Source organism: Heteronotia binoei, chromosome 15 (genome assembly GCF_032191835.1).
Source record: "Heteronotia binoei isolate CCM8104 ecotype False Entrance Well chromosome 15, APGP_CSIRO_Hbin_v1, whole genome shotgun sequence".
Classification (NCBI taxonomy): domain Eukaryota; kingdom Metazoa; phylum Chordata; class Lepidosauria; order Squamata; family Gekkonidae; genus Heteronotia; species Heteronotia binoei.
The window spans coordinates 27,499,358-27,520,192 of NC_083237.1; the positions used below are offsets into that span (position 1 = coordinate 27,499,358).

At 44.9% G+C, this 20,835-nt stretch overlaps 1 protein-coding gene across 2 annotated transcripts in view; it reads left to right on the top strand.

The window, feature by feature from the left end:
* The window catches only part of LOC132582928 (17-beta-hydroxysteroid dehydrogenase 14-like), a 75,378-nt gene extending 61,244 nt beyond the window's left edge, over positions 1 to 14,134 (top strand). Inside the window, exons 2-9 of one of the 2 annotated variants that reach the window (XM_060254582.1) lie at positions 69 to 113; positions 1,926 to 2,026; positions 6,703 to 6,769; positions 9,055 to 9,143; positions 9,506 to 9,610; positions 10,926 to 10,993; positions 13,154 to 13,250; positions 13,742 to 14,134. In XM_060254582.1, the coding sequence (XP_060110565.1) occupies positions 69 to 113; positions 1,926 to 2,026; positions 6,703 to 6,769; positions 9,055 to 9,143; positions 9,506 to 9,610; positions 10,926 to 10,993; positions 13,154 to 13,250; positions 13,742 to 13,942 (773 nt within the window). In that variant the 3' untranslated portion in view covers positions 13,943 to 14,134. The remainder of the gene's footprint in view (positions 1 to 68; positions 114 to 1,925; positions 2,027 to 6,702; positions 6,770 to 9,054; positions 9,144 to 9,505; positions 9,611 to 10,925; positions 10,994 to 13,153; positions 13,251 to 13,741) is intronic. The other variant, XM_060254583.1, reaches the window with a different exon arrangement.
* Positions 14,135 to 20,835: the final 6,701 nt, after the last annotated feature.

Sequence of the window (20,835 nt, forward strand, 5' to 3'; positions counted from 1 at the left end):
ATCAATCAGTAGACCTTGTGATGCTAAGCCTCTGAGTTTTATTTTGTATTCCTTTCTTTACTCTCCAGTTTGCCAGGGAGCCAACGTGGTCTTCTGTTCACGAGCACAAGGAGGTGAGTCTAGAGCACCTTTTCCTCACCTCACCACAACCAGGTCCTTCTGTTTCTTAGAATATAAATGCTGCCTCAACAGAGAAGCTTCTTGTGGCAGCTTACAAAATTCTGCTTTGTAAACTTATAGCACAGCATAAAAACTATGAGTTAAAAGAAGATTAAAAACCCTGGACATTAAAAATCCAGCCAGAAGATGAGAAAAACAAAACATTTAGCAGCTTGAATTGATTTTCATAAAACCGGCCTCAGGTTAGAAGCAGCCTGAAAAAACAATTGTAAAACAGAATCATAGAATCATAGAGTTGGAATGGACCTCTAGGGTCATCTATTCCAACCCCCTGCACAATGCAGGAAACTCCCAAACACTTCCCCCTAAATTCACAGGATCTTCATTGCTGGCAGATGGCCATCTAGCCTCCGTTTAAAAACCTCCAAGAAAGTAGAGTCCACCACCTCCCGAGGAAGCCTATTCCATTGAGGAATCACTCTAACGGTCAGGAAGTTCTTCCTAATGTTGAGCCGGAAACTCTTTTGATTTAATTTCAACCCATTGGTTCTGGTTCTACCTTCCGGGGCCACAGAAAACAATTTCACACCATCCTCTATATGACAGCCCTTCAAGTACTTGAAGATGGTGATCATATCACCTCTCAGCCACCTCCTCTCCAGGCTAAACACCCCAACTCCTTCAATCTTTCCTCATAGGACTTGGTCTCCTGACCCCTCACCATCTTCATCGCCCTCCTCTGGACCAGTTCCAGCTTGTCTATATCCTTCTTAAAATTAATTTCATTAATTAAAAGCTGAGGTAAAAAATCTTTTGGCCAGTGATGCTCACAGGGTGGGGGAAAGCCTTCCATAGGTCAGGATCCACTGCAAACCCCCTTTCTCTGATTGCTCCCCACATCACCTCTGCAGACACAGACAGCAGGGCTTCCAAAACAGATCTTAACAGGGGGGGGGATGGGCAATATGGGGGAAGGTGGCCCTGGCTCCACCCCATTGACAACCATGAAGGTAAGAACCAAAACTCTGCCTTGACTGTCCCCAGAAATAGATGGGTGACCAGTGCAGAACTTCTGGCCCAGGAGTGATATGATCCCTGCATCTTCCCCCTTACTTCCCTGTTGGCAATATCTTTGAGTAGGAAATATAAATAAAAGTTAAAGTTTAGGGTAGTAAAGTTGGAGATGAAAGTAAGTGGGAATGAGAAGACTGTGGTTAAAGTGGCATTTCCCACCTTTTGCTCAAGTCCTTTTAAAGAGAGAAGACAGGTAAGAAACTGATGCTCTATTCATCCTTGAGTAGAGTACTGGCAAATACACCCAGAGAAGAAGGCCAATGATGGAATATAAGGACATCAACCCTTCTTTTTTGCCACACATGATCTATGTCTACTCATCAGTCAAGTTCTCTTCCCCTGTTCCAGTAGGCAACACTAGATGGGCACTCTTCCCATTTAAACAACAATATAGTTATTCAGAGCTTTTTTTTTTTGAGCAAGAACGCACAGGAACACAGTTCCAGCTGGCTTGGTGCCCAGGAGTGTGGCCTAATATGCAAATACATTCCTACTGGGCTTTTTTGTATTTCTCCATTTCCCAGCCTTTTTACCCTTGCTTTCTCCAAATGGAAAAACCACCAAGAAAGAGGATCAACGGTCCTCAATGCATTTAGCAAACATGCCTTCGTGTACTTAGAGCCTGGGCACAGGTGGAAAGGAAGATGGAGGAATAAGGCAAAGGCTGCACAAAAAAGGCAGGGTTAGAAGGTTTGCCTTGCTGACAAGTGTTCTGTTCTCCCCCCTTGCAGCACAAAGAGGTCAAGAAATTCAAAGGGAGCTGCAGGCTTCTGGGGGCCCAGGGAATGCCTGCTACCAGGTCTGCGATGTTTGCAAGGAGTCAGACATTAAGGTAGGTTAAAAGTGGATGGAGAATGGTGTTTCTTTGGGGTTTCTTCTTCAGCATCTCCACAAAGTGTTCTTTCATCTCCATACGATTCTGTACTAAGGCTATTTGGATAATTTTTTTAACACTCCCTCTTTTTTTGTTGTTGTCAGGGTGGCTTTCTTTGTGGGAGCATGCGGTAGAACTGAGTTCCATAACCTCTTTGTGGAACCAAAACTGTTTAAAAGTTCATGAGGGGCACCTGTGTGCTCTTCCTTCATTTTTCATCTTGAGAGAGTTCCAGCACCTCTTTTTCCAGAAAAAAACCCCTGGTTGTTGCCATCAAATCATGGCCAACAAATGACCACCTCATAGGATTTTCAAGGCAAGAGACATTCAGAGGTGGTTTGCCATTGCCTGCCTCTGTGTGGGCCCTGCTCAGCTTCTGAGATCTGATAGGCTCCGGCTAGGCTGTGGCTCTCCAGGTCAGGGCCCCTCCTCTTTATGGCAACATTATTTTCAGTAATAATCATAAAATAAAATGAATGATAATAACAGCCAGAAAACAGATTCAGGTGGATAGCCATGTTGGTCTGAACCAAAAGAACAAAGTTTGGACTTAAAGGTGCCACTGTTTCAATGGCCAGAAAAGAAATGCAGACAGTAAAAAAAAGTTTCTTTTATTTAACTTTCTATATATAATCATTCTGGGGGGGGGGGGGGAAATTCCAACACTATATTCCATCACAAGAGCCAGTGTGGTATGGTGGAGAGCCAGTTTGGTGTAGTGGTTAAGTGTGTGGACTCTTATCTGGGAGAACCGGGTTTGATTCCCCACTCCTGCCACTTGCACCTGCTGGCATGGCCTTGGGTCAGCCATAGCTTTGACAGAGGTTGTCCTTGAAAGGGCAGCTGCTGTGAGAGCCCTCTCCAGCCCCACCCACCTCACAGGGTGTCTGTTGTGGGGGAGGAAGGTAAAGGAGATTGTGAGCCGCTCTGAGACTCTTCGGAGTGGAGGGCGGGATATAAATCCAATATCTTCTATCTATCTTCTTCTTCTTAAATTGTCAGACTAGTCTAGGATTTGGGAAATCCAGGTTCAAATCCCCACTCATGGAAGCCCGCTGGGTGACCTTTGGCAGTCACATTACTCTCTGATCTGGACAGCCCCAGGATAGCCTGAGCTCATCAGATCTCCTAAGCTAAACAGGGCCAATGTGGTGGCAGGCAATGGCAAACCACCTCCAAACCTCTCTTGCTTTGAAAATTCTACAGGGTCACTATAAACCAGCTGTGACTTGAAAGGGGGAGGGAATCCATCACACCACTCATGTTTTGAGCAGGCATTTGGGAGGGCTTCTGTTCTCCATTTTGAAGCCCAAGAGCTGACCATCCCAAACATCTACAAGGCATTTTTGAATGCCAGGAGTCTGCCTTGTACTAACTGTTACTTAATAATGCTGGTCAAAGCATCACAAAACAGTGATTGCAAGTTTCACCAGATTGGCTGTTAAATTGGTGCCCCCATCCTCCGTTGTTTCCAAAGGACTAATGTCACACCAGAAAATCTATGCAGTAAATACTGGGAGGGGTTGTATTAGCAAGCCCTGGAGAACCAGTGGAATTTACAGTGCCCAGGAAACTGAGAGCCTTCTGTTGATAATATTAACCAAAGTTAGCTACAGTAGTACCCTTAAATACATTCTGTCACCAAGCAGGATAGGAATTAAAATGTCTTGAGACCAAGAAATGAAAATAAAGGGGGGGCATGGAAAAATTACTTGAAAGGAGACAGAAATAAAAGAAATGTGTAGAAAAGAGGAAGTTGAAGGGAGGGAGAGGTTGTTTTTTCTTGCTGCAACACCCTACCTCCTGTTTTGCAAGATCTGGCTGAGCTGGGTGCAAAGTAAGGAAGAGAGAAAACCTAGACTATTGGAGAAAATGACTCACAGGCTGGCAGTTACTTTAGGAGCTATCTGGGTGCACGGCTGGTGCAAACATTTTATTGAGCCTGACAATGAGCAGGGCTCAGAGGCTAACCACAAACCTTGCCCCTTTGACTCTGGGCCTAGTAAGGTTGGAAGTGCTACAACAGAACACTGCAGTTGTCCCACTAACCTGATTAAGAATGAAGAAAAAATTATTTGTAGAGCTAACAAATTGGATAGGAAGCAAAAGAGATAAACCTAATTTCCTTACAGAAGTGAAAGACAGAAAGTTCTAGACTGTTCTAGAAGGAAAACCACAGAAAAGCATCCTACTAATGGACAAGTCCCTTTAGAAAGAAAGTACTTCCCCTACGGTCCTCTCTGGCTGTGGCTTGCACTCGCTCCCGAAGCAGGATGTGCATTGTTTCCTCCTCCCCCCATCATTCCCCATCTCCTGCAATTATTCTGAGTTCCACAAATAGGTGCAGCCCAGGGTAGTTCTAATTAGGGTGGCCAGACTGTCCCGAGCACCCGGGAATGTCCCGGTTCTGGCCCCCTATTCCCGCCTCCCGGGCTGGCTATACCGGGACCATTAGAGGTCCCGGTTTAGCCAGCCCCGGAGGCGGAGGGCCGCGCGCGCCGGCGGGGAAGGTGGGGAGTGAGGGAGGGCCGCGCAGGGCCGCTCACTCCTTCGTCGCCTTACCCGCCCGCGCGGGGGGCCCAACAGCGGAGGCCGGGGAGGCGGCGGAGAGGCCGGCGCTGGTCGCTGGAGGCCCTCCAGAGACTCTGGAGGGCCTCCAGGGACCAGCGCCGGCCTCTCCGCGTCCTCCGCTGGCCCGGTGCTGGTGGCCCTCCAGAGACTCTGGAGGGCCTCCAGCGACCAGCGCCGACCAGCAGAGGCCGCGGAGAGGCCGGCGCTGGTCCCTGGAGGCCCTCCAGAGACCAGCGGAGGCCCTCCCCGGCCTCCGCAGCCGCCGCCAGCCCCGCCAGCAGCACCAGCTGCCGGGAGGAGAGGCCGCCACCCGCCCTGGATGAAGGTAAGCAGAGAGGGAGGGGGCCGAAAGGGGGGGCGGCTGGCGGGAGGGGGCGGCCTTCCTTCCTTCCTTCCTTCCTTCCTTCCTTCCTTCCTTCCTTCCTTCCTTCCTTCCTTCCTTCCTTCCTTCCTTCCTTCCTTCCTTCCTTCCTTCCCTCCCTCCCTCCCTCCCTCCCTCCCTCCTCCCTTCCTTCCTTCCTTCCCTCCCTCCTTCCTCTCTCCCTCCCAGCGGCATGCTGAAGCAGCCTGTCGGTCACTTCTGGGTTCCTGTCCTGCATCTCGACCTGTGTTATTAGTGACAGGCTGCTTCGGCGTGCCGCTGCGCCAGCCCCCTGGGTCCCACAACGATGGGACCGATGCCACAGGGACGGGCTCGAAACACTCTATAACCCCTCAAAAGAACAGCAGTCTAGCTCGCTTCCCCCGAGCCCTGCCACCATAAGCCTCAAGGGGGCTCATTTTGCGGCATCTCCCGGCGGGAGGGTGGCACCCGCACGGGACACATATCAAATGAAAGAGGGGGCGCAGGGCTATCAGAAACAGCCAGCGGAGGGAGTCGGGAGACCACCCCACTGGGGGATCCACACCCCGAAATTGATGAAGGTGGCGCAGATAGAGCCAACAGAGCAAACAGGACAAAATAAATAGGCTGCATTATGCAGCACAGTCTCACTGGAATCTCACTGGAATCTGACTTGCTTCTCAGCATGGAACCCGTTCTCTCTAATCTTCTCACTTTGAAAAAAGTAAAAGAAGAGTTTCATTTAACTTTACTTCCCCCTTTCCCTCTCTATAAATAATCTTGGTGTTTCCGGCGGTGATATTTGGGGGATTTTTGGGGACGTCACAGGAAGTGCTGTGAAGTCACTTCCTGTTTCCGGCAGTGGCATTTGGGGGAAATGATGTCATTTGGGGGAAATAATGTCACAGGAAGTGATGTCACTTCCTGCTTCCGGCAGGCGGCGCGGGGGAAATGATGTCACAGGAAGTGATGTCACTTCCTGTTTCCGGCAGGTGGCATGGAGAAATGATGTCACAGGAAGTGACGTCACTTCCTGTTTCCGGCGGTGGCATGCCGTCACCGGAAGTGACGTCAGTTCCTGTTTCTGGCGGTGGCATGACGTCACCGGAAGTAACGTCACTTCCTGTTTCCGGCGGTGGCGCGACGTCACCGGAAGTGACATCACTTCCTGTTTCCGGCAGGTGGCGTGGGGGAAATGATGTCACATGAAGTGATGTCACTTCCTGTTTCCGGCGGTGGCATGCCGTCACCGGAAGTGACGTCACTTCCTGTTTCCGGCGGTGGCATGCTGTCACCGGAAGTGACGTCACTTCCTGTTTTCGGCGGTGGCATGCCGTCACCGGAAGTGACGTCCCTTCCTGTTTTCGGCGGTGGCATGCCGTCACCGGAAGTGACGTCACTTCCTGTTTTCGGCGGTGGCATGCCGTCACCGGAAGTGACGTCAGTTCCTGTTTCTGGCGGTGGCATGACGTCAGTTCCTGTTTCCGGTGGTGGCATGACGTCACCGGAAGTGACGTCACTTCCTGTTTCCGGCGGCGCACGCGCTTTGCGCGCGCGCACCCCTACCTTCCCCCCCAAAAAGGTGTCCCTGGCTGGCCTTTAGACATTATGGCCACCCTAGTTCTAATGGTGGCCATTTGCAGCTCTGGGACTGCAGGGCTTTCGATGCTGTTGTTATCCTTGCCTTGCCTTAGATCTCTCTTCCTCCCTGTTCCTGCAGAAGTTGATTCGGGTCGCTGTAGAGTGTTACGGATGCCTGGACTGCCTGGTGAACAACGCTGGAAACGGTGAGTGATTTTCAGACTTTGGGTGGTCTGGGAAGAATCTCTGGGAGTTATGTATCTGGGTGTGAAGGTGTCTCTTATTCAGAAGCTAGAATGGACTAGTTCAATGAAGGGTTCAAAGAACTCTACCTTTGCAGGCAGCTATTTGCAAAGAAACTTTTAAAAATTACAGTAGCCTAATAACGCAGCCTATTTAGATGAAGCTCTTGGGACTCGCTTCCCCAAGGCCCTGTATCTCCCACACTAACTACTTCTAAAGGAAATACCTCTTCATTTAAAAATGAATAAATTTTTGGATGTGGCTGTTTGAAGATGTAGTGATGGCTTCTTGATTAATTTGAAGCTTACATAGATTCATGGATGATGGGTCCATCAATGCTAATGAGCTATGATGGTATAGAAAACCTCCATATCATCGTCATCATTATCATCATCATCCCTTTCCGCAGGGCCTGCAAGACCATCCTTTTTAGGTTGGCCTTTGCGGACTGCTGATTAAGGATCGCTGAACTGATGGATCCGCCTAAGTGACTTCTGCCTCAGTGATCTTCGCCATTATGCTGACAGACTAGCACCAGGAATACCACTGTCAATGTTAAATTATGTTAAATTACGTTAAATGTGAATTAGAATGGTTTTAAGATAATGTTGGTTTTAAAAGTTTTTGTATAACTATTGTATGAATATGTTGTTAGCCGCCCTGAGCCTGCCTAGGTGGGGAGGGCGGGATATAAATAAAATGTTATTATTATTATTATTTCTGTCCAAAGCCAGAATGGGTAAAAATACATAAATGGGTAAAAATACATCAATCAATCAATTAAATCAATTAAATTCAAAAACAGATTGCAAACCCCAATAGTGTCATATTAAAGTGCTATTCAGAGCCTGTAACTCTGTGGAGACTGGCTGGAGGACTGTATAGGGTTGCCAAATCTGGGCTGGGGAATTCCTGGAGATTTAGGGGTGGAGCCTGGGAGAGGGGCTTGAGGAAGGAGGGAGCTCACTAGGTCATAATGCAATAAAGCCCAGTGTGGTATAGTGGTTAAGAAAGGCTTACTCTATTCTGGAGAGCTGGGTTTGATTCCCAAATTGCTGTCTACATGAAGCTAGTGCTGGGTGACCTTGGGGGCCAGTCACAGTTCTCTCAGCCTCACTTACCTCACAGGTAGGGTTGCCAAGTCCAATTCAAGAAATATCTGGAGACTTTGGGGGTGGAGCCAGGAGACATTGGGGCAGAGCCAGGAACAAGGGTATGACAAGCATAATTGAACTCTAAGGGAGTTCTGGCCATCACATTTAAAGGGACAGCACACCTTTTTAAATGTCTTCCTTCCATAGGAAATAATGAAGGATAGGGGCACCTTCTTTTGGGGCTCATAGAATTGGACCCCCTGGTACAATCGTTTTGAAACTTGGGGGGTACTTTGGGGAGAGGCACTAGATACTATGCTGAAAATGTTGTGCCTCTACCTCAAAAACCAGCTCCCCCAGAGCCCACGAAACCCCCAGATCAATTTCCCATTATATCCTATGAAAATCCATCTCAACATAGGGAATAATGAAGTGCTCAGCAGATGTTTCCCTCCTCCACCCCCGTTTCTGGTGACTCTGAAGTGAGGGATTGGCCTCTCTACTCACGAGGTGCTGCCAACTTCTTTAAAGTAACACAGACACACCATCCCAAGAGGAAGCCTTTCAATCGGGGACTGAAGCCTCAGGAGGTGGAAAGGCACACTGTCCTCTCGGGGTGGGGCTTCCCCTGGCCAGCCAGCTGACTGGGGGGTGGGAAGGAGCCTGGGAAAGCAGAATAACCCCCGCTGGGACCTGGGGATTGGCAAGCCTACTCACAGGGTACCTGTTGTGGGGAGAGGAAAGGTTGGTGGCTGTAAACTGCTCCAAGAGTCCTTTGGTAGTGAAAAGCAGGGTATAAAACCCAACTCTTATTATTCCAAACTAGCTGTTTTCTCCAGGGGAACTGACTTCTGTAGCCTGGTTGGCAACGCAAGTGCAGTAACAGGGAGAGGCTTTGGCCTTCTGGAGCACATGGTCTTCCACAGAGTCACATGGCCTGCTGGACTACTGGTAGGGCTACTCTGACATCCACATGTTTATCTTGTGGTTTTACTCAAATGAGTATTACTTTAAAAAGGAAAAGAAAGAAAGAAAGAAAGATGAAATCCACCTGCACATCATTGGGGGTGGGCAGGTGTGGATCTGTTCTCTCTTCCTTTGCAGCTCTTGCTCCTGTGAAACCCCCTTTCTCTTTTGTATCCTTTTGCAAATAGCTTACAAAGAATCGACAGATGAATTGACTGCTCAAGACTTCAAAAACCTCATGGAACTCAATGTTGTGAGCTATTTGTTGTTATCTAAGGTGAGTGTTCTAATGTATAAGCAGATTCTCTGTTCCTGGGGGCTGCTGGCATCCTCCAGAGTTGAAAGTCTAGCAGAAAAGAATTGGAATAGCATATGATTTAGAGGTGCAGGGTTTTTCTTGGGTCCTTCAGTCATTTGCTGCCCAAGTGAGAATAACAGAGATGGGCCGGGGTCCACAGCTGAGGATTCATCCCTGCTATCTCTAGTTGCCAGGATTTCTGCTAGCTCTGCTGGGGAGGATCTCTGCTAGTGGACAACTCTAAACTACGTGGATTTGGTCTGCAGTCGCATATGGCAGCTTTGTACTTTTCCTCTTTTGAGATCAAGCACATCATGTCTCCTTATATTTTGTGTATACAGTATGCACTGCCCTACCTACGGCAAACGAAAGGAAACATCGTCAACATGTCCAGCCTTCATGGTCATCTTGGGCTGAAGGATCTTCTGTCAGCTGTCACAAGCAAGGTAATCTTGACCTAGGAGAAATTTGGTTGCCATTTTTTAAATGCATTTGCTTTTGAGCTTTTTAGTCAGCATATACAAAAGATACTGGGATGAAAATGCTCTATAATCAAAATAATAAATAATCCACATATTTATCAGGGAGGGACGGTGGCTCAGTGGCAGAGCATCTGCTTGGTAAGCAGAAGGTCCCAGGTTCAATCCCCAGCATCTCCAACTAAAAAAGGTCCAGGCAAGTAGGCGTGAAAACCTCAGCTTGAGACCCTGGAGAGCTGCTGCCAGTCTGAGTAGACAATACTGACTTTGATGGACCCAGAGTCTGATTCACTATAAGGCAGCTTCATATGTTCATTTATAAAATTCACTAGGTCATAACCATAGAATAATATCTTGAAAGTAAGCATGCAATAACATAAAATTAAGAAATGAGTCTCCTTAATGAATATATGTCCATACACCTCCAATAAGTAATTGAAAGCAAAGGAGGCCAACTACTCTATAATGGGTCTTTAATTAATGCAAACAAGAGACTCCTCACAGTCCAAAGTGGCCTCCCTTTAGCAGAAAATAAGGAGGTGAGAATAAATCTCTAGTGATGATTTCTTCTTTCCAACAAAAGAATGACATTTTGTCTTATTATCAGACAGGAAAAAGCTCATTTAAGCCTCAAAGGCAAAAACATTGTGCATCTTTCACCCTTTTCAGAGAACCCCAAGTAGTGTTGTCAGTGGCCTAGAGAAAAGGAAATGCCCAGTCCCTTGAATAGAGGCTTCCTGGAAATGTTATTTACAAGTTGATGTCTTTCCTCTCCATGCCATGAAAAGCCTGATGGCAACTGTAACTCCAAGAGACCAAATTTCTACTTCTCTGCTCCAACTCATCCATCTACCTAAGAAATCTGTCCTTCAGGTCCCCAGTATTCAGGCCCCAGTTTCTTGGGCTACAGATCAGACTTGGAAATCCAAAGCCAAATTGCCCCATGATGTATGTCAGCTCCCTCCGTTTTTTCATATCCAGAGGGAACAGGTCTTTGTGGTGATGGTGATGATTCAGGTGCTTAAAATCAACATTGAAGCATGAGATGGTCTGGCCCACCAGCCTCCATCATGTCCTCACTAGGATGGTCAACAGGACTTGAGGAAAAATATCCACTCCCTTTAAGAGATGCATGGTTGCCACTTGGAGTGTAGGCATTATTTAAGCCCATATCACTGAAAAAAACCATCTTTATTGACATCAGAGTATAGATAGAGACGTAAGAGGAGGAAAAACCATTTCTGGTCAGTTTGCAACATCTTGTTGTGCATTTCTCTTGCAGGGTGCTGTGACTGCAATGACCAAATCCCTGGCCATCGATGAGAGCAAGTATGGAGTACGCGTCAACAGGTAAAAGTGACTATTATCTATACAGAGCCTTTGATGCACAGTGTCCTTTGCAGAATACTCTCAGGAAAAAAAGACAGGTCCTCCACAGCCCAATGCCAGGAGTTACAGGCAATGTTTTTTGCTAAAACAAATAAAGAGATAACAGAGGGAAAACATAAGGAATGATAACAGGCAATTGGTACTGAAAGAGCGTAACACCCAAAGAAATGGGCTGAGGTAACTTTTCTGGCGAAGGCATAAGTGATACAAAATCCACCAGTTTCTCTTCCCTTTCAAATATTGTTGCTCATGAGAAGAGAACCACAAGGAATAGATTAGATAAAAAAACATGACAGCTTTTAAAACTGCAGGATATGAATACAGTTCTTTTCACTGGAATAATCTTCTTTGCTTTAAGGATATACATAAGCACGGTCTTTAAATACAATAATTACATCAGATATCACCAAAGTACCCAAACCACTGTGCTTACAGATAGAGAAGGTGTGTGTGTGTGTGTGGGGGGGGGGGAGCAGTGTCTATATACTTGCGGGTCTCCCCCAGGAGTTCAGAAAAGTACGGCTTTGTCAATTGAGTAAAATCAGGATAAGGCACTGAGGGGAAATCCAGCTTTAAAGAGAATAGAATCTGCTCCTGGGAGCCTGTAATGTAAACAGAAGATGAACATCAGTTAAAGGAGAAAAAATGGGGCAGGAAGGGATGAAATCAGCCTCCTTTCCACCCCCCAGAATTTACAGAATCCTGGAAGTTTTGCTGTTACTTTTTCTTGTATCTTAAACAAATGATTTGTTAATACTCTGTAGACTGAGATTGCAGAGGCTGCATTCCATCCCATAATTTTTCTGGGGCACAGAAATGGATAACGAGGAGTATAGGGTTAAAGACTTTATATGTGTGTATGTGTTATAGTGTAAGGTCATTGTGGAAGTTGCTCTCTTTCTAGGAATAATAAGAAAGACCTTCTTGGGGAGGTATTTCTTTGATATTTTTAATTTTTTTATTTTAAGAGACAACAGGAGTACGGTAATAAAAATGGAAAACAGAAATTTAAAGGAAACTTATGTAAGATTATATGAAATATTTGCATTTACATTTATTAGGGGCATTCATTTATATTTATTTTATAATGTATAATGTATTTACAAAACATTTTCACATATGCTTTCTTTCATAACCTCCTTGACAAAACATTTATAATTAGAACTACATCACAGAGGTAAGAGATGAAGATACTGAATGGGAATAACAAATACTTTGATTCTACCTCTATTCCACATATGTCATGCACCCTATATATAAAAATATTGTGATACATTAAAACCAATTGTTTAACAAACCTTAAATGATAGTAATACAATGGTAATACTTAATTTTGACATAAGCATTCCTCTGTATTGAGCCTTATTAATTCTTGATAGTTTAACAAATAACATCTTAAAAATAAGATATACTAAAGTCTTGTAAACTATATTAAAATAGAAAAAGCATTATATTGTGAATATTATATATATATGGAAAGATAGGTAAAACACCCACACTTCCATGCTTTTTAATAAATTCAGAAGGATCAGACATAATATATTTTATTAATACATAGCATCTTCAATAACTTTTTCACCTTTCCTCAGACTTTACGAAAATATGAATAATAGGCTCCCCATTTCTCTTGAAATTCTTTGTTTGGACTTTTGCCATTGCAGCATATTCTGTCAATCTAGCTTTCCAGTTCTCAAGCTGGGCATTCTTTTGTTGCTAATGTTACTTTAGCCACAGTTAACACATATCTAAATAATTCCTGCAATACTGTCCGTTAAGACTTCCAATAGCATAGTCTCAGTTTCATAGTAAATTTGATTTTCAAAATTTTCTGAATTTCTGCATATATTTCTTTCCAATATTTCTTCATCTTTTTGCATGTCCATCACATATAATAAGAAGTCCCATCTACCCTTTTACATTTCCAACAAATCACTTTATAGTTTTTATCCATCATTGCAAAGTCTTTTGAAGTAATATACCAATGGTGAAACACTTTATACCAATTTTCTTTAATGCTTGACAAGCTGTGAATTTTATACCTTTCATCTTGGGAACATATTCCTTAGTGATTCATGGTGCCTATGTTTTTTTATTAAAATTCCCAATCATTTTTAATTTTAGCATCTCACCAGGTAATATCTGGACTCCTTTGCTGGAAAGAGAAGCAAATCGTTTTAAGGATCCAAGGGCCGTAATCGAGGAATTTGAAAGCTATCAGGTGAGTATGTTGTGGGGGAAACAGGAATGGTGCTGCTGCAGATGACTGGTTGTTCCCAAGGTTTTCATCCTCAAGGTGGGGCCTGAAGTTCTCCAGGCTACAGAGATCTGTGCTGAGGAGTTAATGGCAGCTCTGGAGGGTATGAGAAGCAGAAGTCCTAGAGTGTCCACTGAGGCTGGATGCTCTTAGTCTTCTCTGTCTCCTATGGAAGAAGAATCTCCCCTGAGCTCTCTCCACTCCCTGAATTCTGCCCTCCCCAGGCACAGCCTCTAGATCTCCCAAGCCAGATCTGGCAGCCCAAGTTCTACCACCTCTTAGATGGTCATAACCAATAGGGGTCTTTATATATTGGCAGAAATCTTAAATACTGCACCCAGGAAACCTGAATTCCACTGCTAGTAAACCCTGCCCCACCCAGATTCCACTTTTCATCTCTTATGTGAGCTGAGTATAGCATTCTACATTTATCTCTCTTCTCTTGCACATTTTAGTTACTGGGACGCTTGGGGACCCCAAAAGAGGTGGCGTTGGGTGTTCTGTTCCTTGCTGCTGATGCAACTTTCTGCACTGGTCTGGACCTTGTGCTCAGTGGCGGAGCTGAAATTGGTTTTGGAACAAAGAGCCCGATGGGTCCTAACTGTTCCCCAAGTGATCTTGGGAATTTGGTGGACTACGACCCCTGCAAGCAATAGAGCCACAACGAGAGCCAGGAATAAGAGCTAAGAGTACAACTATCATTGATTCAAAGTCATTATTCAAACTTCATTAAATGCTTCCTTTCTATGTTTACTGCTTGATTCCCCTTGTCCAACAACTGTGCCTGTTGTTATTCCAAATCCCATCATCCGATAAAACCACGGTCCAAAGAAAAGAGTTTCCATAAATATGTTGTTGCTGTTTGACTTCAATACATGAAAATGAGTTTGCCTCAGGACCCACCCTACCTAGCTGAGCTGGGTTTAGTACTCTCTTCCCTGTCATATGGCTTCCTTTCCCTGGTCCTCCAAGCTCTCTGCCTGACTTCGTTTGTTTCTCCTCCTTTCATATATTTTATTGGCAAATTGTGTTTGCTTGTGGTTGAAGGAAAAGCCAGTTTGCACATTCTTCAAAAGTAGGGCTTCTAACCAGAGTGGTGGTGGTGGCAGTGTTTATGTCCTTACCTTGAGATACCACCAAGCGATTCAAACTGTTGAACCCTGGCTGCAAAAATTTACCCAACTTTTTCAGAAGCCACCATTAAAGTCTGAACTTTCAGGAAACATCTCAGAAATACTGAATGTCTTCCTTAGGAACATAGATCCAAGTGGGCAGCCGTGTTCGTCTGAAGCAATAGAACAAAGCAGTAGACAAGTTTCACCTTTAAGACCAACTAAGTTTTATTCAGAATGTAAGCTTTGTCTGATGAAGTCTGCTTAGAGCATATGAAAGCTTACATTCTGAATAAAACTTAGTTGGTCTTAAAGGTGTCACTTGTCTACTGCTTTGTTCCTTAGGAACACTTCAGGAAGTCTGAGGTTGCCAGAAATGGCACCTGAAGATAAAAACTGCACTCATTCCCTCATGTGTGTTCCCAGCCAGTTTAAATTCTTCAAAGAGAAGAGAAAACTGGATTTAAAAAGCTGTTCATGACAATTAGAGCTTCCTTTCATGATATAAGACTGGGGAAGGCAATGGCAAACCATCCCGTAAAAAGTCTGCCATGAAAACCTTGTGAACGTCACCCCAGAGTCAGAAACGACTGGTGCTTGCACAGGAGACCTTTCCTTTCCTTCATGATATAGCAGGGATATGGCAAAAGCACTGTAACAGTGAGCAAACGGGTGAGAAAAGCAGAAAAGAAAGTTTGGAGAGTGAAAATGCCTTTTCAGAAAAACAGAGGTAACTCAGGGGGAGGTGGGAAGCACTTGCCAAGCAGAGAGAGGAGGGTGAATGCCTATTGTGAAAGTGCCCTTCAATTCTGGGGAGGGGATAACATGGAAAGCATCATGTCAGAATGGGTTACCCTTACAAATTAAGAGTTGGCAAGAGAAGCCGCCTGTGTCTTTATTGCATGATTCACTGCAACTCCCTCATTAGAATCACAGTTACACAGACCCCTCCCCCTATGTCAGTTGACTGAGGAAAATACATAATGACAAAAAAAAGCACAATGGCAATGCTTAGTGTGTATGTGGATTTGTGGAATCCTTGAATAACACAGGGCTTCGAAGCTGATAACTGCTGCCTTAAAGAAAAAATACACCATGGAAGATATTCCATAAATGTATGGCTATCATTTTGTTTAAAAAGAGACTCTGCTCTTGTGAGTCACACACCTTAAAGAAGGGTTAGAACAATGGTGTTTCTTGGAGCCCCTCTTCCTTTACCCCCACCCCACCCCATGAAGGAGTCAGTTTCTGGGTCTTCTCCACCTCATGACAGCAGGAGAGGCTTCAGAAGACAGAGAGAACACTCAAGACCTCACTTGCACAAGGGGGTTCATGTCTTGGGCAGGGCATTAACTGGATCCCTGATCCCTGGTGTTTGAACAATGCTGACAGGTTGTTCAGATCTTTTGACCCTTCTAACCTGAGCTACTGGAAGTTCTTTACTTAATCCAAAGGTAGGGAGTCTGTGCCCTCCTGAGATAAGAAATCCCCCCTGCTCTCACTCTCAATCATTTAAGAGGACATGTCTCCCATGCCTCAATATTAAGCTCATGTTTTAACAACAATTATCCATCTTACTGTTCCTGGCAGGTACAGTAAATGGTTATCTCTTCACAGAAACATGACTCTGCTCTTGTTGACACTTTGTGCATTTTATGTCTCTTTTCCCTGGGAAAGTGAGAAGCTCCCAGAGCACTAACATAGCAGTAGCTATGGTACCACTAAGCCTTTTTTTGCTGTGTTTGAAAATGAGTCGAGCTCAAGCACTTTTTAACTCTCCATGAACTCTGTTTCAAGTGACTTTCATCATGGACTTTAAACTTGAGCCAGTTAAAAAAAAAAGGTAGATTAATTGCTTTAATTGAAGATAACCCTTGAGATTGGCCTTCTTATCTTGATTAACCAGATGTATCTCATGTGCACCTGCAGATTAGCTCATATGTTGCTTATGTTTATTTAGTTAAGGATCAGTTTTCCAGGTATTATCACATATGTTAGCTAATCAAGACTTACCTTATTTATCTCTAATTTAGTTTTAAAGTTGACTAAATAATATGATTATGAAAAACAAGATTTAGAGATAAAAGATAAGTATCTCTCTATAAATATGCACTACTGTGACAAGCAAATCAGATTTCTCTGGATGGAAGTCTCAGTAGAAGAACAGGTGAGGTTTTTGGGTAGGTAAATTGGACTCTTTGATTATCCCTAAAAGCAGTGAGACAACCTGCTGAAACATGATTTGCTTTTAAAACTATTAATTGCTAAAAAACAATGCTAGGTACTTTGATACTTTTAGCAGTTATTTTCAGGGTAATTATTGGATTAAATTTTTCTTGCTTGTTATTTCCTTCTGTTTAGCTCATTCTTCTTATCTCAATAAAATATAATGCTGCTGGTGTTCTGTCTGGTTTTCTGGTTACACTCAAAGAACCACCCCCTTATTCTTTTGTATTATCAGAATGAAGGGTTGTAAATCACCCTTTAATGAGATAAATCCAAAAGACCTCTGTTTTTAAACATTTTTTGTAAAGGCAAAGCTATTAAAAATGTATGCTCAGGCTCTCTGATTGGATGTGGGATGCAAGTATTAGGGAAATGAAATTTCCTAGAGAACATTTGTCAATTAAACAGCACTTCTTTATTTTACACAAAAACAAAGTAAAAATTCCACCGGGCCATGGAGTGCACTATTTTCAAACACAGAGAACAGTTATTATATATGCCTCTCTCCTGAGGAACTGAGAATGCCTTCCAAATTATTGCTTGCATTTTAAGAGGTGTTTCATTTAATGTATACTACATAGAAAGGTGATGGTGTAAAAATAAAAAGGAATGTGCAGAGGACATGGTGTAACAGTAAAACGGAATATGAAAACTTTTCAGAGGTATTCCCTTGTGCGTTTTCTGATTACTAAGGACAGATGGAGAGCGCCATCTTCATTCCAAAAGTTCTCTGGGGACATGAAGGACTAAATCTCTCATGCCGTGAGACCCACAGGTGTGTTCACTGACATGCTTTGCTGTTGCCATTCTTTAAGCAAGAGATAAGATGGGTATATTGAAACATGGATGCTGGAACTGGGGGCAAGTTCAAGGTCCAGGGCCTCTTTTCTGAAAGTCCCCTCCCCTCTTTCATCTCACACACCTTGGTGAACACAAAACTGAATTTATTGTGTGAGAGAGAAATAGAGTTTGCACTGTTGGATATGATTCTCCCCACTCCTCAAACGCCTTTCACTTCCCAAATAGAAGGCCCAGAGCTAGAGTTGCCAGGTATTTTTTGAAAGATAACAGTAAGGCTGCCAAGCACCCAGGCTGGGCAGGGGTTCTCCCTTCCCTGGAGGTTCCCAACCCGCCAGCCAACATTGGACCTGTAGGGGTACCTCCCCCGACGTTGCCGGCATGATGACGCCACCCGCAAGCGACACATCACGCCAGCGATGTTGCGCGCCGGCTGCTCTAGGTGTTTCCGGGAAAACTATGGTTTTCCCGGATGCTCTAGCAATTTGGGAGGGAAAACTCTGTGGTACCATAGAGTTTTCCTGGAAACACCTAGAGTGACCAGAAATGACAAGACACTAAGCCACCTCCTCTCAGACTACACAGTGTAAAGGTAGCTGCTTGTGCTGAGAGGAACACCCACCACAAGTGTGAGGCTGCTGCAGTGGCTCCTATTTCATGTTCAGTTCTGCCTTTCTTCCTCACATGAAGTGTGCTGTTTGTGCTGGAAGTAGTACCTAGATACAGTGTGAAGCAGCAGCAAATACTGCTGTTTTGTACTTGGGGTTTTTACCGCCTCCCCTCCTCCCAATACAAACCATACAAAGCCTGCTGTTTGCCCTCAGAGGAGCACCCAGCCCCAATGCAAAGCATCATCATCAGCTGCTTCTTCGTGCTTGATCTTCCTTGGCACTACCTCATCCAAGCGCAAACACAATCCTTCACTAGAGTTGCCGATCACCAGGCAGGACCCCCAGTTTGGAGGCTCTCCCCCCACTTCAAGGTCATCAAAAAGTGGGCAGGGGGGAGGGAAATGTCTGCTGGGCACTCCATTATTCCCTATGGAGACCAATTCCCATAGGGTATAATGGAAAATTGATCTGCGAGTATCTGGGGCTCTGGGGGGGGGCTGTTATTTGAGGTAGAGGCACCAAATTTGTAGCACAGCATCCAACACCTTTCCCCAAAAGACCTTCCAAGTTTCAAAAAGATTGGACCAGGGGGAGCCCCAAAAGAAGATGCCCCATGCATTATTTCCAATGGAGGGAAGGCATTACAAGGCATGCAGTCCCTTTAAATATGATGGCCAGAACTCCCTTTGGAGTTCAAATATGCTTGTCACAACCTTGCTTCTGGCCTCACCCCCAATGTCTCCTAGCTCCACCCCCGAAGTCCCCAGATATTTCTTTAATTGGACTTGTCAACCTTATCCTTCACACTTGGATTGTCAGTTCACCTGAAGAGTCGAGTATTTTCACTGACTCTGGAAGAATACAAGCCATTTAAATTTCTATCATTTTATCCATTTATCCCCCAGACCATCAGTGAAAACACTGGACTATCTGTCAATACCAGATACCTGGCAATGGCAACCCTATGTAGACCCTGAAGGCGAGGGATGGCCTCTCAACTCAGGGCACTACATGCAGGGAAGGCATGCAGCCTCTCTACAGTGCTCAGAAAGTGCTGCAGAGGCCATGCACCAGCTGGGCACCCTCCCTGCTATCCTCCAGCTTGCCCACAATCCAAGGGAAGGAAGAAGGGGGGCAGGCATCGGGGCAGGTGCCATGGAGGAGGGTAGCCAGGCGGGGCCTTGCCTAGGGCACCATGCGCTCTATGGTCGTCCCTGGAGGGAAGTCACATCAGTCTGCAGAAGAACAACTCAATTCAAGTCCAGGAGTACCTTAAAGACTAAAACAGAAAGTGGGAGACATTTCAGTCCGGAAAAACCTTGCAACCAAGAAGACTGAGTAAAAGCTTCTTATCAGAATAAATTCTAATGGACTGCATATGTTAAATTAACAGAGCTTTAATGCATTAGAACCAAACACATTTTGGCTACAAGGCCTTCCTCAGTGGTACAAATTATTAAAATACGCACCAAAAAGTAAAATGATTCAAAATAGAGGACTTCTGTTGATAGCTTTAAAACCTGAAAAAAGAAGAAATGGGAGAAGAAAAAAAGGATCATTATTAAGAAATGTATTTTTTTTCTTTGGAGGTTTGAAATGAACAAAACCACTGAATTTTAAGGGGTTTTCTCTCTCTCTCTGTAAGCAGAGAACAAGCAGGATGGGGAGAAGTAGGTTCAATTGCTTTCTAGACTTATCCCAGCCCACCTTCATACAAATGCTAATAGGTCTAGACCAGGGGTGTCAAACATGCAGTCTGGGGGACGAATCAGGCCCCCGGAGGGCTCCTATCAGGCTCCCGATCAACCAGCTGTCATCTCCTTCCTTCTCCCTATATCTTGCTTCCTTCTTCATAACAGGTTGGTCTGCCGGGCTTGCTTCATCACACAGGAGCTACAGAGCAAAACCTCTGTTTTCTTCTTTGGCTGAGGCTCCTCCCTTGGGGAGGAGGGGGGGAAGGCAGAGCTTGTTTTTCCAGACTCTTTCAATCGCAAACTGGGAGGGACAGCCAGTCCCTGCAAGCTGTGGCTGCCAAAATCGCTGCGCCGAACAGGCTGAGGTTCCTCCCCATCCCAGTCCCCTGGGAAAGGAAGGAAAGAGCCAGAGCTTCCTTTGCCCAGTTCCCTGTATCCCATGGGAGAAATACAAAGAAAGCACCTTTAAGATAAACGTGCTAATGTTTTAAGCATGTTTGTGTCCTTTATAAAGTTTTTATCTCTGCTACCTAATCTTAAATAGATATACACATGGCCTGGCCCAACATGGCTCAGCCCAATCCAAGATGTCCCGGCCCAACAAGGATTCATTTGTGTCAGATCTGGCCCTCATAACAAATGAGTTCGACACCCCTGGTCTAGACAATGGGTTGGTCCAGCTCCGCACCCCCAATCAAGCAGGGAACAGAGATTTGAAGGTGTTAAATACTAGAGCAGATTCAGGAAGAAAATTCTGAAGACCAGGAAAAGCTTCTCTGACCTTGCCTGACCTGGTCAGTGGGTGGGGAATAAGGAGGTAATAAAACTCTAAGGAGCAAAGAGGAAGCTGTATTTTGTGCCAAGTCCATCAGGGCTGACAGCTCTTAACTGAGGCCTGGACTCTGGAGGAGGCAGCCATTAGGCACATGCTGGCTTGAAGAGCTGGAAGAAACTTCAAAGTAATGTAACTCTGTAGAGAACTGTAACTTTCAAAGCTAAAGAGTCTGTCTTATATTTTAACATATGATAGGGTAGGGGTGTCAAACATGTGGCCCAGGAGCCAAATCAGGCCCCTGAGTAACTGGTTCTTGTCTGCTTCCTTCTTCTT